Source organism: Rhinoderma darwinii, chromosome 2 (genome assembly GCF_050947455.1).
Source record: "Rhinoderma darwinii isolate aRhiDar2 chromosome 2, aRhiDar2.hap1, whole genome shotgun sequence".
NCBI classification, from domain to species: Eukaryota; Metazoa; Chordata; class Amphibia; order Anura; family Rhinodermatidae; genus Rhinoderma; species Rhinoderma darwinii.
Window position 1 is genome coordinate 225,559,380 of NC_134688.1, and position 17,009 is coordinate 225,576,388.

Consider the following 17,009-nt stretch of genomic DNA (forward strand, 5'->3'; position numbering starts at 1 on the left):
GTTCTATTCCATTTAATGTATATGAATTAATGCTATTATTGCATCCTAAGTGCATTACTTTACATTTATCAACATTAAATTTCATCTGCCATGTTTTTGCTCATGCTGCCAGCTTATCTAGGTCTTTCTGGAATAATTTAAAGGCAAGCTGAGTTTTAAGTATCCTACAAAGTTTTCTATCGTCAGCAAAAACTGACACCTTGCTATCAATCCCATCCACAAGGTCATTAATAAAGAGATTTAAAATAATTGGGCCTAACACCGATCCTTGTGGTACCCCGCTGCTGACTTCAACCCATTTTGAGTAAGATCCATTTATAACGACTCTTTGTTTTCTGTCCCTTAACCAATTCTTTACCCTCTTGCATACACGTTCCCCCAGTCCCTGTGTCTGTAGCTTCAGAACTAGACTGTTGTGTGGAACAGTATCAAAAGCTTTTGCAAAATCCAAATAAATCACATCAGCCGCATGACCAACATCCAGATTTGCACTTACCTCCTCATAGAAACCAAGCATGTTGGTTAGGCACGACCTGTTTTTTATGAATCCATGCTGCTTATCAGTAATTAGACTTTGCTCTTCTATATACTTTTGTAATTCATCTCTTAGAATTCCCTCAAATACTTTACATACCACAGATGTAAAACTTACTGGACGGTAGACCCCAGCCCCCACTAAATCCCCATTATCCCCTTCTGTATCCCACTCCCTATCTACTCTATCTAACCCCAATTGTGTACACCATCCTCCCTCCCCCAGATCCTAGTTTAAAAGCTCCTCCAGCCGTCTAACCATTCTTTCCCCCAGCACAGCTGCACCCTCCCCATTTAGATGCAGCCCGTCCCTACCATAGAGCCTGTAGTCGACAGAGAAGTCAGCCGAATTCTCCATGAATCCAAACCCTTCCTTCCTGCAGCAATTTCTAAGCCACTTATTTAACTCCCTAATCTCCCGCTATCTTTCTAGTGATGCTCATGGCACTGGTAGTATTTTTGAAAACACTATCCTGGTGGTCCTGGACTTTAGCTTCTCTCCTAGTTCCCTAAAATCATTTTTAAGGACCTTCCATCTCCCACTGACTTTGTCATTGGTACCGATGTATACCATGACCGCCGGGTCTTCCCCAGCCCCACCCAGCAATCTGTCTATTCGATCCGCAATATGCTGAACCCGAGCACCCGGCAGACAACACACGGTTCGGCATTCACGGTCGCGGCGACAGATGACCCTATCTGTCCGCTAAAAATAATAGAATCCCCTGACCTTTGCTGCACTCCTACTTTGGCAATCATAGAGCACCCATACAGTGCCAACACAGAGCTATCAAACTGTTTTACCCCCTCCCTTCCTCCCTCCCATATGTCTATGTAGTGAAGCAATACCGTCTTTCATGAAAGGAGCAGGATAAGCAGCTTGTGTGCTGCCCCACCTCAGCTTTCATTATTAATTTTTATTTTTATCAGACTTATGCTGAAATCTGCAAGAATATTTTGTATTCTTGCAAGTGATATACTTTATGTAAAAGCATGCACACAGTTACTGTATATACAAACTGTAAAATCTATTGAACACTATTTAAAAATGCACAGATTTGTTATTGTGACCTTTTTATAGCGCATATTTAAAGAAGTCATGTAATTCCATGGCAACTTCTCGTAACCTTTTAAGATTTCTTAGTTTAGAACAAAGCATATTGATGTGTCATACATTTATGCATGTTGGCAATTAACAATGCAACACAATTATTTTTCTTTCTTTCTCTCCCCTCCTCTCTCTATATTATGAAAAAAGTTGCAGTATATCTTTTACATACCAAATATTGATTTCTTTAAGGTGCAAGAAATTAAAATACCCTAAGGAACTTCCTCAGATTTCAATCATTTTCATCTTTGTAAATGAAGCCTTGTCTGTGATCCTCCGATCAGTACACAGCGCTGTGAATCATACACCAGTCCATCTTCTGAAGGAAATTATCCTAGTGGATGACAACAGTGATGAAGGTATGATTATATTTTAATAAACTTTATTACACTCAGGAAAGTTGTATATCACTTAACAGTATTTTATATTTGACTATAGATTATGTGGTTCTATAAATAAAGTTAGATGAAATGAGCATATGCTTACAGTTTGTCAGATAACTTTAAGAGGAGTTATTGAGGATTGTGGCTCCACATAATACAGATGTAGCCATCTTTATCTTGACTTTTAACACACTAAATACAAGTGTCAAGAAACTTTAACTTTACTTTTTCAATGACTTTTGTTGTGTGATATCACGCTGCAGCAAGTTATCAGAGTCAACATAAACTTGGCTACATCTGTACAACATTTATTTTACAAATAGCAGACTCAAAGTGAGGTATGAGAGTGGTGTGAGGACATCTACTGTATATATTGAAAAGAACATTAAGTCACGAACAGCACCAGATGATCTATTGTGTTGTCAATAATTGCAGGTTTAAATACAAGTCTGTTCCATTGGGTTTGCTCTTACCCATGCAATAGACGTAATTGAAAAAGAAGATAGAACGTCAGCATTGCTGCAAAAAGTTCCAAATTTATTGCATGCAAAGTACACCTAGTGATGTTTTTGCTTAACAACTAACATGGCATTTGTGTATGAATTACAACATACTTAGCCATCTTAACTCAACACATACACTGTAGCAAGAAACTTTAACTTGACTTTTTCAATGACTTTTAATGGCTTTTGTTGTGGGATATCAAGCTGCAGCAAGTTATCAGAGTCAATATAAACTTGGCTAGATCTGTACACCAATGGACAATAAAAATGTGTAATTAGATCCAAATATGGCCGGACTTAGATACGTTCGACCAGTGTGGTCGCACAGGGCGCCAGCCGCTACACTGCAAGAGGGGCGCCAGCGGGTGTGTATATCCCTGCGCGGTTGCAACTACAAGCAGGTCAGGTGCCACTCGCTAACTGCACCCAGGGCCAGCCTTAGGCACTCACCTTTCCGCCCGGGCACTTCTTCACTTAGTTCACTTAGCGGCTGCTAGAGGCGTCACCGGGCATGAGGGCGGTGGCGTCGCTAGCAGCCACCGCAGCTGCTATAGCTGTAGCGACGGCACTATAGCAGAGCAGGGAGGTATCTCCCTGCTCTGCTATCTACTAGCACCACTGTAGCTCCCTGAAGGAGCGGAATCCCTATGTGGCCGGGGATTCCGCTCCTGGAGCACTGCTTGATGTCTCTGTCCATATTTGGACAGTGACATCAGGGGAAACTCCTGAAGCGGAATCCCCGCTGTGATCAGGGATTCCACTCCAGGAGAAGCCAATGACGTCATGGACACAGACGACAGGAGCTTCTCCTGGAGTGGAATCGAAGGTCACAGCGTCGGCTATGCTGTGGACGGGGATTCCGCTTCAGGAGTTTCCCCTGATGTCACTGTCCATATATGCACAGAAAACGTGTGTGAACAGACCCGTTTTCTGTTTTTCTCAAAACAATTTTTGGTAGGGGGACCCTGAGGAAATTTTAGTTTTCCAGTGCTGCCTCTAGTCCGAAAAGGTTGGGAAACTCTGTAATTAGCTACAGGATCCTGTCATGGAGCAGCTCAGTTTGTCATGGGAACGGGGCCTAGGTGAGTACAATTTTTGTTTTTGTTTGGGCGCACTGTCTACAAGGAGGAGGGGGGGGCTGTATGGCACTGTCTACAAGGAGGAGGTGGGGGGGCTGTATGACATGATCTACAAGGAGGAGGTGTGGGATTGTGGCGCTATCTACAGGGAGGCTGTATGGCAAAATATACAGGGGGGCACTATACTGCGTGGGGGCCACTAAGCGGACATTATACTGTGTAGGGGTACTGCAGAGGGCACAATTAGAGGACAAAATACAGTTTCCTTGAAGGGGTTGTAATATATTATATTATTAAATATTATTATTATACTGTATATACTGCACTAAAGAGGCATTATCATTTTTTTATAGGGCATTTTTTTTAATGATGGGGTGGGGCGCCGAAAGATCATTTCGCACGGGGCGCCATCTATCCTAGCGCCGACTCTGGATCCAAATATATCCAATCACCTTATTCTGTGCTGGGGAACTGTGGAAACAAAATGATCATCCAATAGTCCATCTCATACGCAAACGCAAGATAAATTTACATGCTGCAGATTTTAAAATCTGCACCACAGGTCAATTTAAGTGTGGACAAATTCTGCAATGTGTAAATAAGATTACTTGAAGTCTGATTTACTTTGCTGGTACTATATTGCACTGCAGATTTTCAACAGGAAAATCCATGCGTAATACTCATTGTGTGTAAGTTCGGATTTTGCCTGCAGAATTGCCTGTGTGTATGTACAGTTTTGATACAGATTTTCTGCATCAAATTTCGCATGTAGCCCTTCAGTTATAGAAGCCTCTAAATTAAAAAAGGACAGGTGATGTTTGGACAGCCTTCAGGACAGCTCCCCCCCCCCCACTCTGTATTTACAGGTGCCTTTAATAGGAGAGCAACATTTAGGCTAAGGCGATGCTCAGACGTGGCAGAATTGCTGTTGAATTCCGCTGCGGACAGTCTGCAGTGGAATTCTGCAGCAGCTGTTTTTTACATTTGTTTCTATACATTTTTAGGAAACTTAGTTCAAACGTTGCGGAAAATAACTATGCGGAAATTAGGGCATGGTGCAGAAATTTCCCTCCGAGCATGCACATTATGTTGCGGAGAAACAGAGGAATTTCACTGCGGATTTCAGCCTTTGTAATGCAAAAACTGAAATCTGTGGCAAGTCCGCTGTGATATCTGCAACGTCTGAATTACCTGTCAAATATGCAAATGTTGGTGCAGATTCGTTGCGTAATTCCCCCGAATCTGCACCAACATTTGCAGCGGAAAAATTCTGCCACGTATGAACGTGGCCTAAGTTCACACGTCGCAGATTTCTCACAGATTTTGTTGCCGATTTGACATACATTTTATCCTTTTGCATTGCAAAGGTTAAAATCTTCAATAAAAATCCATGACAAATGCATGACGGATTCACAATGAACAGTATTGCTATATATTTTTTGCAGGGTATCTGCAGCGTTTCCACAATTGTGTAATGTTTCTGCTGCAAAATCCGCAATTGTTATGTGCAGATTTTGATGCAGATTTCACCCCTTCTGCATTGAAAACATCTGCAGCATTCTCTAATTTCCATGTTGAAAATGTTAAGCAGCATGTGGATCAGATTTTTTAAAACTCATCCACTTGCCTGCAACAGACTTCCACAACATGTCCACTAGGTGCGCAGGAGGCCAAAGGAATTTAATTTTCCTGCACCTGCTGCCTCCTATAAGTGGAATTATTCCTGCTTGTAAGGGAAATAATTATAAGGGAATAATTAATTCATATGCTGTAAATGCAATTCCCCAGTATAGATGATTCTTCACTTTAATAAATATATATAATTCGATTATAGGTTGGATTAGAAATATAAAATTTTATACTGGCCAAAATAAGAAAACTGTTTATGTTTGAGGTTGAAACAAATATTCTTTATTAAAATTTTAATCGACTCCAGCTTTAAATTTATAAAGCAATATTTACTTTTGATTACATCCATATTTTGCAAATTAACTAAATCAATTTATGTTTCGATGGATAAGCATGAAGCAGTTCCTGATTCCATGTTTCATTTTATGATTTATTTTTTTAATTACAAATTTGTTATTTTGCCACACTGCCCTATATATTTCCCTCCAGTTTGTTTTATAAACTTAATTATTCTGTTTTAGAAAGCTTGAATTAAATTCAGTGATATTTATTTAGTAGCTTGTATATACTCAGAGACCATTATTTCAGCACATGGTGTGCACCCTAAGCTCCACATAGCATAATATTAAATAAAAGAATAAAGTAACACAGTATTTATAATCTTGTAAGAATAGTACAGCCATTCTAACTGTAACCAATGGAATATAAAAAAATAAAAAATATGGTGTTTATTTTAGTTAAATTGCTTATATTTTCTTTTCATTTTGTAATAGACCATTGGTTGTACTCAGTAAGCAAAATATTAAATGAATGTTTTCACAAAACACACTAACAGCCATACAAAGTGAATTATTTTTTATGAAAGATCGAAAAAAGTTTAACAAAAATTTGTTTTTTACTAAATTATATAGTATAAGTACATGTGTAGAACATGACAGAACATTTTGTATTTCTAGCGGAAGTGTTAGAATGCAGTATTTATAAAATGTATAAAAATCTAGCCATGCTATTTGATTATTCAGTCTACAAAGGGAGGTATGATTATGTGACTGCTTGTATTTCATTACTTTCCTGAAGACCTCATTTAGATGTTTCATGTTGTAAATGAACAATATACCAAGCATGGGCCACAATAAATAAAGTGGTAGACCACTTTAAAAAAATCATTACTAAAAGTCCCTAAACTGTATTGTGTACACATACATATGTAATCCTCATGAGATATTACACCAGCTGCTCAGCAGAAGGCCTCCGGCTGCCCAAGTATGGGCTATGTACACACTGCAGAGCCATAGAGTATGACCATAATGCGTCCCTGAATTCATCCCCTTCTGCGCATTAACTGAAAGCGTTCAGCAAATGCGCAGATAGGGATGTGTCCAGAGATTGCGATGGCAGCACGGGGCCTAATAAAGGCCCCCATGTCTGTAATAGATGTGAGTCTAGAAGGCCCACAAGAGGCAAGCACCTTACACCACACTACAGTGGATTATATAAGCGAAAAATGGATCACATTTTCAAGACCTTTGTTGGGCTAATAAATATTGTAAAAGAATAAAATAAACAAAAATGTTAGAAATATATAAAAATAAAATCAAAGTCAAAGAAACCCGAAAATTACCTATTAAATAAAAAATTGTTCTAATGTGGGGAAGAATAATAAAAAAAAACATAAACAACATACTATCAAATTATGCTGTTATTTATCCAATAAGAAGAATGGTAAAAAAAAAATAAAGAAAAACAATGCCAGAATTGCTGTTTTTGATCATCCTTCCTTGAATAGTGATAATTAAGTCATACTTACCCTAAAATGGTGCCAGGGAAAAGAGGTCCTGTAAAAATAAAACCCTCAGACAGACTATTTTTCGAAACTACTGTAGATTTGTATTCAGAATGTGTATCCTTACTGTGTACACACTGTGAGTTATATGACCTCCACAGGATATGTCATAAATCTCTGATAGGTGCTAGAATGGGGTCCCCTAAACCCCGTTCTAGCTTTTTGTGCTCACACTGACTCCCGGCCACTTACTGGCTACATGGTCGGAAAAATGGTCAGGACTAGCTGAGCTTACGCTGTTTCCGTAACTCCCATAGTAGTGAATGGCAGTTACGGAAGCAACGTAGTATGCGAGCTATGCCGTTTCCGTAACTACTATTCAGTTATATGGAAGTTACAGAAGCAGCATAGCTCAACGAGTTATACTGTTTCCGTAACTCCCAACCATGTAATCAGTAAGCGGCCGGGAGGAGCGTGAGCACAAAAAGCTAGACCCTGAAAGCCTAAAAGTTTCGTCTAGGTTTAGGGGACCCCGTTCTAGACATACAGTGAAGGAAATAAGTATTTGATCCCTTGCTGATTTTGTACGTTTGCCCACTGTCAAAGACATGAACAGTCTAGAATTTTTAGGCTAGGTTAATTTTACCAGTGAGAGATAGATTATATAAAAAAAAATAAAGAAAATCACATAGTCAAAATTATATATATTTATTTGCATTGTGCACAGAGAAATAAGTATTTGATCCTCTACCAACCATTAAGAGTTCAGCCTCCTCCAGACCAGTTACACGCTCCAAATCAACTTGGTGCCTGCACTAAAGACAGCTGTCTTACATGGTCACCAGTATAAAAGACTCCTGTCCACAGACTCAATTAATCAGTCTGACTCTAACCTCTACAACATGGGCAAGACCAAAGAGCTTTCTAAGGATGTGTGGGACAAGATCATAGACCTGCACAAGGCTGGAATGGGCTACAAAACCATAAGTAAGACGCTGGGTGAGAAGGAGACAACTGTTGGTGCAATAGTAAGAAAATGGAAGACATACAAAATGACTGTCAATCGACATCGATCTGGGGCTCCTTGCAAAATCTCACCTCGTAGGGTATCCTTGATCCTGAGGAAGGTGAGAGCTCAGCCGAAAACTACACGGGGGGAACTTGTTAATGATCTCAAGGCAGCTGGGACCACAGTCACCAAGAAAACCATTGGTAACACATTACGCCGTAATGCATTAAAATCCTGCAGTGCCCGCAAGGTCCCCCTGCTCAAGAACGCACATGTACAGGCCCTGTCTGAAGTTTGCAAATGAACATCTGGATGATTCTGAGAGTGATTGGGAGAAGGTGCTGTGGTCAGATGAGACTAAAATTGAGCTCTTTGGCATTAACTCAACTCGCCGAGTTTGGAGGAAGAGAAATGCTGCCTATGACTCAAAGAACACCGTCCCCACTGTCAAGCATGGAGGTGGAAACATTATGTTTTGGGGGTGTTTCTCTGCTAAGGGCACAGGACTACTTCACCGCATCAATGGGAGAATAGATGGAGCCATGTACCGTCAAATCCTGAGTGACAACCTCCTTCCCTCCACCAGGAAATTAAAAGTGGCTCGTAGCTGGGTCTTCCAGCACGACAATGACCCGAAACATACAGCCAAGGCAACAAAGGAGTGGCTCAAAAAGAAGCACATTAAGGTCATGGAGTGGCCTAGCCAGTCTCCAGACCATAATCCCATCAAAAACTTATGGAGGGAGCTGAAGATCCGAGTTGCCAAGCGACAGCCTCGAAATCTTAATGATTTACAGATGATCTGCAAAGAGGAGTGGGCCAAAATTCCATCTAACATGTGTGCAAACCTCATCATCAACTACATAAAACGTCTGACTGCTGTGCTTGCCAACAAGGGTTTTGTCACCAAGTATTAAGTCTTGTTTGCCAAAGGGATCAAATACTTATTTCTCTGTGCACAATGCAAATAAATATATATAATTTTGACAATGTGATTTTCTGTTTTTCTTTTTATATAATCTATCTCTCACTGGTAAAATTAACCTAGCCTAAAAACTCTAGACTGTTCATGTCTTTGACAGTGGGCAAACTTACAAAATCAGCAAGGGATCAAATACTTATTTCCTCCACTGTAAGTGCGGGTCCCAGAGGTGGGACCTGTAGCCTGGTTTCATAGTTTCTCTGATACGAGTGCCTCAAAAGGAGCAAGCATTGGTTTACATTATCGCTTCTCCTTTAACGTGGTTGATCAATACATAGACCGTAACTAATGATTTGTCTTTATTAAAGATAAAATTGGTTCCTTGCCTCTCACCCTGGGTAGTTTGTATGCTCCTAATCGAGGTCAAGTGTCTTGGTTGCTTAACGTTATGAAAATGTTTAATTAATTTAAGGAGGGAGAGTTGGTGTTGGGGGAGGCCTGAATGCGACCCTAGATCCTGCTTTAGACTCCTCCACAGGTAAATCAGCTTTATCCCATAAGGCATTCGCTTCCATAAGGACGTCTTTACATAACAGTGAACAATTAGATGTTTGTCGCACTTTCTATCCTACCATCAAGACTACACTCATGTTACTTCAGCCTGCTCTTCTTACCAAAGACTGGATTATTTCTTGGTTACTGATGCTATGATTAGAAGGTGCGACAAATCCAAGATTGCCTTCAGATCATGCCCTGATTTATGCTACCTTTACAATAGGTGATTCCCCTTAAGATCTACTTGCTGGCGGTTAAATGAATGTTTGTTGGGTAGCCCCAAACAGAAAGCTTTATTAGAAGGGAAACTAAAATAACTAGTCTACCTCCTCCCCTTTACCAATGGTCTGGGAAGCACATAAGGCTTTTATCAGAGGAGAATTTATTGCCTTATCCTCTTTTCTGAAGAAACAACGGAACGCAGCCCTAGCTACTCTACATGCACAAATATGGAAATTAGAGGTCCTACATAAGCGTTCTTTCATCTACAGGAATTAAATAAGCTCAGATTGGAACTAAAGAACCTCCTTAATGCTGCTTCTGCTAAAGCATATTTGTCATGTCAAAGTTATTTTGCTCATGGCGACAAAGCCTCCAAGTTTATGATGTTCCGCCTCAAAAAAAGGAGGTAATCCTCTTATATACATTCCCTAAAGTCAAGAAATAATAAAGAACACACCAACACTCCGGCTAAAACTTTAGCTTTTAAGGAGTTTTTTGGCTCACTATATAACATAGACACATCGATTGTTCCTGACCACCTAACTAAGAAACATGTAGATGTCCAACACTTTTTATCGACACTCAATTTACCACATAAAACTCAGTAACAGTCCTGAAAATTGACTTCACCCTTTTCTTTAAAGAGGCTCTGTCACCAGATTCTCAAATCCTTATCTCCTATTGCATGTGATCGGCGCTGCAATGTAGATAACAGTAACTTTTTGTTTTTTTTAAAAACGTTCATTTTTGGCCAAGTTATGAGCTATTTTATATATATGCAAATGAGCTTTGAAATGGACAATTGGGCATTTTTTTTTCGTTATGTCCAACTGGGCGTGTATTGTGTTTTTAACTGGGCGTGTTTACGTGTATGGCGCTGACCAATCAGTGACCAGTCAGCGTCATACACTCCTCTCCATTCATTTACACAGCAGCGATGTGCAGCCACATACACAGAGATTAACGTTAATCAAGTGTCCTGATAATGAATACACATGAAATCCAGCCTGGACGTCATGAGTATTCAGAATCCTGACACTTCTGACTCTTTTCTTTGAGATTTCCAGCAAGGGAAACAAAATCTCGTTTACCTCCGTAATCTCGCGAGATTACGCGTGGCTTGCTGGAATCTCACAGAAAAGATTCAGAAGTGTCAGGATTCTGAATACACATGACGTCCAGGCTGGATTTCATGTGTATTCATTATCAGGACACTTGATTAACGTTAATCTCTGAGTATGTGGCTGCACATCGCTGCTGTGTAAATGAATGGAGATGAGTGTATGACGCTGACTGGTCACTGATTGGTCAGCGTCATACACGTAAACACGCCCAGTTAAAAACACAATACACGCCCAGTTCGACATAACGAAAAAAAAAACGCCCAGTTGTCCATTTCAAAGCTCATTTGCATATATATAAAATAGCTCATAACTTGGCCAAAAATGAACGTATTAAAAAAACAAAAAAAACGTTACTGTTATCTACATTGCAGCGCCGATCACATGCAATAGGAGATAGGGATTTGAGAATCTGGTGACAGAGCCTCTTTAAAATAACTTTCTGAAGCTCTAAGTTACATAGTTACATAGTTTGTACGGTTGAAAAAAGACACATGTCCATCAAGTTCAACCAAGGGATGGGAAAGGGGAAGTGGGATGGGAAAGGGGAAGTAAAACATTTCTACACATAGGAGCTAATATTTTTTTGTTCTAGGAAATTATCTAAGCCTTTTTTAAAGCCATCTACTGTCCCTGCTGTGACCAGCTCCTGCGGTAGGCTATTCCATAAATTCACCGTTCTCACAGTAAAGAAGGCTTGTCGCCTCTGCAGGTTGAACCTTTCTTTTTCCAGACGGAGGGAGTGCCCCCTTGTTTTTTGAGAGGGTTTTACATGGAACAGGATTTCACCATATTTTTTGTATGTGCCATTCATATATTTATATAAGTTAATCATGTCCCCCCTTAGCCGTCTTTTCTCAAGGCTAAATAGGTTTAGTTCTTTTAATCTTTCCTCATAACTTAGATTCTCCATGCCCCTTATTAGCTTCGTTGCTCTTCTTTGTATTTTTTCCAAATCCAGGGCATCCTTTCTATGAACTGGAGCCCAGAACTGGACTGCATATTCTAGATGAGGCCTCACTAATGCTTTGTAAAGTGGTAATATTACATCCCTGTCCCGCGAGTCCATGCCTCTTTTGATACACGACAATATTTTGCTGGCCTTTGAAGCAGCTGATTGACACTGCATGCTGTTATTTAGTTTATGATTTACAAGTATACCCAGATCCTTCTCAACAAGTGAAACCGCCAGTGTAGCTCCCCCTAGGACATATGATGCATGCAGGTTGTTCGTACCCAGGTGCATAACTTTACATTTATCTACATTAAACTTCATTTGCCAAGTGGAAGCCCAAACACTTAGTTTGTTTAAATCTGCCTGCAATTCACAAACATCTTCCATAGTCTGAACTATATTGCATAGCTTGGTGTCATCTGCAAAAATAGAAATAGTGCTATTAATCCCATCCTCTATATCATTAATAAATAAGTTGAATAATAGTGGTCCCAGCACTGAACCCTGGGGTACACCACTTATAACTGGGGACCATTCAGAGTAGGAATCATTGACCACAACTCTCTGGATACGGTCCTTGAGCCAATTCTCAATCCAATTACAAACTATACTTTCTAAACCTATAGTCCTTAATTTACCCATTAGACGTCTATGGGGGACAGTGTCAAATGCCTTTGCAAAGTCCAAAAACACTATATCCACAGCGGCCCCTCTGTCTAGGCTTCTGCTTACCTCTTCATAAAAACAAATCAGGTTGGTTTGACAGCTTCTGTCCTTTGTAAAACCGTGCTGGCCTTCACTTATAATACTATTTATTGTCACATAATTCTGTATATAGTCCCTCAATAGCCCCTCAAACATTTTCCCCACAATTAATGTTAAGCTTACTGGTCTATAATTACCCGGCGAAGACCTAGAGCCCTTTTTGAAAATAGGCACCACATTTGCCCTGCGCCAGTCCCTTGGCACTATACCAGTCATGAGAGACTCTCTAAATATTATGAAGAGGGGGACAGAAATAACTGAACTAAGCTCCTTAAGAAATCTAGGGTGTAACCCATCTGGTCCCGGGGCCTAGTGTACATTTATTTTATTTTATTTAGCTTGCACCATATCTACATTCATCCAATTCAGTATATCAACTGATATATTAACAGCACTGGCAGCGGCTACATCAGCTGCTCCTTCTTCTGTTGTATATACAGAGCGGAAGAACCCATTTAGTAACTCTGCCTTCTCTTGATCCCCTGTGACCAACTCCCCATTACCACTATCTAAGGGTCCTACAAGTAGTATCCCAAAAGGTAAATGCCCGGGACGTGATAACCAACCCACATATTATTATTGTTCATTTAAGGATATACTACTACCTCATCTATTAGCCCTCTTCAATGCTATGCTCAAAGGTGAAAAATTCCCTAAACAATCCCTAATGGCACTGATCTAATTGATACATAAACCGGATAAAGACCCTACTTTATGTAGGAATTATAGACCCACTTCCCTGCTCAACACAGACCTGAAGCTTTTTGCAAAAATAATAGCTTTACAAATCAAATCACTGCTGCCTGATTTGATATACCCAGACCAAGTAGGTTTCATTCCCAGATGAGAAGGTAAAGACAATATCCAGAGAGTATTACATCTAGTAATATGATAAGATGCACTCTCTACCGTTAGTCCTTCTGGGCACTGATGCCAAGAAGGCCTACATTAGAATAGATTGTAATTACATGAAACTCATTCTGCAGAAATTTGGCTTTCCTCATGTCTTCCTTTTGGCTATTTTTTCCTTGTATACAGACCCTTTAGCTAATATTTTAATTAACGGTACACTATCTTTGACCTTAAAAATGGTACTAGGCAGGGATGCCCACTATCCCCTATATTGTTTGTGTTGACTATGGAGACTCTCCTACAAGCCATTAGAAAATGTTTTAATATTAAAGGGGTTAATATTGGCCACACAGAAAATAAGGCAGCTGTTTTTGCAGATGATCTTCTCCATATACCCAACACCATCATAGCTTTTCCTGCTTTGGGGAGTCTGCTTGGTGAATTTGGACACATTCCCAACTTTAAAATAAATCTAACTAAATCTAAATCTCAAGCATTAAACGTGTCTTTGCCTCCCAGAACACTATCCCTTATACGAGACAATATTAAATATCCGGGAGTAACTATTCCAAATTATTATCTGCTCTCTTTCACCTAAATTATACTCCTTTACTCTCAAATAAAACGCCAAATCATTAACTCATTGGCTCTGCTATTTTCATTGTGGATTGGTAGAAAAAATGTGATCAAAGCAATTGTGATGCTGAAGATACTGTACCTCCTCCAGTCTCTTCCAATTTCTTTACCCCTCTCCTTCTTTGCCACAATTGGTAGAATTATTTCTCAATTTATCTGGCGGAATACCAGACCTCGTATCTCATACTCAATACTCTCTCAACACTATAGAAAAGGGGATATAGGACTCCCAGACCTTCAGAAATATTATGAAGCACTCCAATTAAGCAGAATCATCAAATTAATTAGATATCCATGTACAAAAACCTGCATTTCTGTTGATCTCTATTCCCTTCATCCCAATTATGTTTTTTCATCCTGCGAGATCATACAGCTAATGAGAGAATAATGAATATTTTAACAGCAGCCAAATGAAAATGTTGGCACTCTTTTAGGAGGAGGAATTATTTGATCCCCTTCCCTTCTCCCATTTTACAAATCTGAGAAGCATGCAACCCTGGAAACAAGATACACTGGTCCACAGTTCCACCCTCTCTAAGCCAGATGCCTCTAGCTGAGACTTTGATGCAATGTTGTTTCCCTACTTTAATGGAGATTCGAGTTAAAGAGATTCTGTCACCACATTATAAGTGCCCTATCTCCTACATAAGGAGATGGGCGCTGTAATCTAGGTGACAGCAGTGTAGGTTACTAGCTTTTATGTGTTGTATATCTCTAATTCGCATAGCTTGCCCTTTAAGTATTATGACCAGTAAAGTATTATAAAACACATATTAGCTAGTAGGTTTACTAGCTTTGTGGTATGTCCAGTTAATTAGTTTTAAACACATTATAGCTAGTGGATGTATTAGCTTTGCGTTATATCCAGTTAATTATTATAAAACACATATTAGCTAGTGGGTGTACTAGCTTTGTGTTATGTCCAGTTAATTATTATAAAACACATATTAGCTAGTGGGTGTACTTGCTTTGTGTTATGCCCAGTGAATTATTTAAAAATATATTATAGCTTGTGGGTGTACTAGATTACGCAGGATGTTTATATCTAGTGGTATTCTAGCTTATAAGTATTATATGTGAAATGGCAAAATTGTGTTAATAGCCTATATTGGATAGTCGGTGTACTATCTTTAACCTGGGTTACAGATTGCTATCTTGTTCTTGTACCCAGTTTTGGTTGATTCTGGCAGAGTGTTGCTTGCAACTTCTACTTATCTGTTGTTCTGTTGCAGTCTTCCCGATCAGTTAGAAGTGAAAATAGCAAAAGAATATCCAGACATAGAGTCTGTAACAGTTGTCAACAGCCATTGCCTGATGACATATTCTACCACACAAAAGTAAAATCCTTTTCAAGCAAAAGCAAGGAAGTTCTTTCATTGGATGAAAACTAAATTTTTGGAAGCAGTTCTGGAAGCTGAAGCTGGACCATGCCATAAGTCTTCAAAAAGAGCTTGTCGTCCCTCTTCTTCTGAGTTTTCTTCTGAGTTTTCTTCTGAGTTTTCTCCTGATACGGAAATACTGTCAGATGGTCAAATCAATTCTTCTGACACAAAGCAGGAAGTTCCAAAAGATAATTTTATTTTTAGGAAGGAGCAGGCGGACAGATATATTAAATGTGTAAAAAAGATCATGGAATCCAAAGAGGATAAAGTGTTACCTCAAGACCGTGACAACTTATTCTATTTTCTACGTAAAAAGGCGCGGGTGCTCCTAGATTATATGCTACTTTCAGGCATCTTAGAAAGAAAATGGAGACATCCAGAAAATAAAATTGATTTGGGCTCTCATTTCAATTCTGTATGTATGTTAAGGATCTGCCAGGCACAGCTTCTGTATCCACGCCCATAGGTAATCAGTCTGCACCTGCTTCTATGTCTGTGAGACTGACTCCATCTTCCACCACTCAGGATGTCAGGCTTAGGAGTGGGAGACCCTATCACAGCCTGGCCAGATGGAGCTAGCTCCCGCCCTCTGTCTATTTATACCTGCCTTTCCTGTTCCTCCTTGCTTGTGATTCTTCTCTGTTGGTTTCCTGGCCCTGCTGCAGCTTCTTGAACTACTTGTCCCTGCTTCGTATTGACCCTGGCTTACTGACTACTATTTTGCTCTGCGTTTGGTACCTCGTACACTCCTGGTTTGACTCGGCTTGTTCACTACTCTCCTGCTCTGCGTTTGGCACCTCGTACTCTCCTGGTTTGACTCGGCTCGTTTACTACTCTTGTTGCTCACGGTGTTGCCGTGGCAACTGCCCCGTTTCCCTTTGTTTTGTGTTTCCTTATCTGGTTGTCTGTCGTGCACTTACTGAGTGTAGGGACCGTTGCCCAGTTGTACCCCGTCGCCTAGGGCGGGTCGTTGCAAGTAAGCAGGGACTGAGTGGCGGGTAGATTAGGGCTCACTTGTCTGTTTCCCTATCCCTGTCATTACAATGTAAGCTGGATCCTGTAGAATATGAAAACTGGGAGGCTCCTGAGAAAGTGGATGTGGCCGTAACAAAACAATCCCATAAGGCATTTTTTCCCTCTGATGACTAATCTTTATTAAAAGACTCTAGACAGAAAATCAGATGCCTTGATTAAACAAAAGCCATGTTACAGAAGTTTCTGCTGCAAAGACGGCAATTCCTTTTGTTCGGTGTTCAGGGCCATGAGTTTGGGGCAGAGTCAGCTGGGCAGAGACATTCATCAATATGTGTCCGGAAAGGAACTGTTAGAGTCTCTGCCAGTTCTTAAGTTGACTTCAGATTTGTTGTGTGACTTCCCCTTGGATGTTTTAAGACTTGCTTTGAACAGTTTGTCCTTCTCTAAATTGCCAGAAGAGCTATCTGGCTGAAACCGTGGCTAGGAGGTTAAACAGCCAAAAATAATTTTTGGTTACCTACCTCTTGAACCAGGAAAATTGTTTGGTACCCATCTAGAAAAGATCATTGAAGACAGAAAGGAGGGGAAATAAAACA

At 40.0% G+C, this 17,009-nt stretch overlaps 1 protein-coding gene across 2 annotated transcripts in view; it reads left to right on the forward strand.

Annotated features, from left to right (window-relative positions):
* The window catches only part of GALNT17 (polypeptide N-acetylgalactosaminyltransferase 17), a 410,986-nt gene that overhangs the window by 138,508 nt on the left and 255,469 nt on the right, over positions 1-17,009 (forward strand). For both annotated transcript variants that reach the window (XM_075852899.1, XM_075852900.1), the window contains exon 3: positions 1,835-2,001. In XM_075852899.1, coding sequence (XP_075709014.1) covers positions 1,835-2,001 — 167 coding nt within the window. The remainder of the gene's footprint in view (positions 1-1,834; positions 2,002-17,009) is intronic.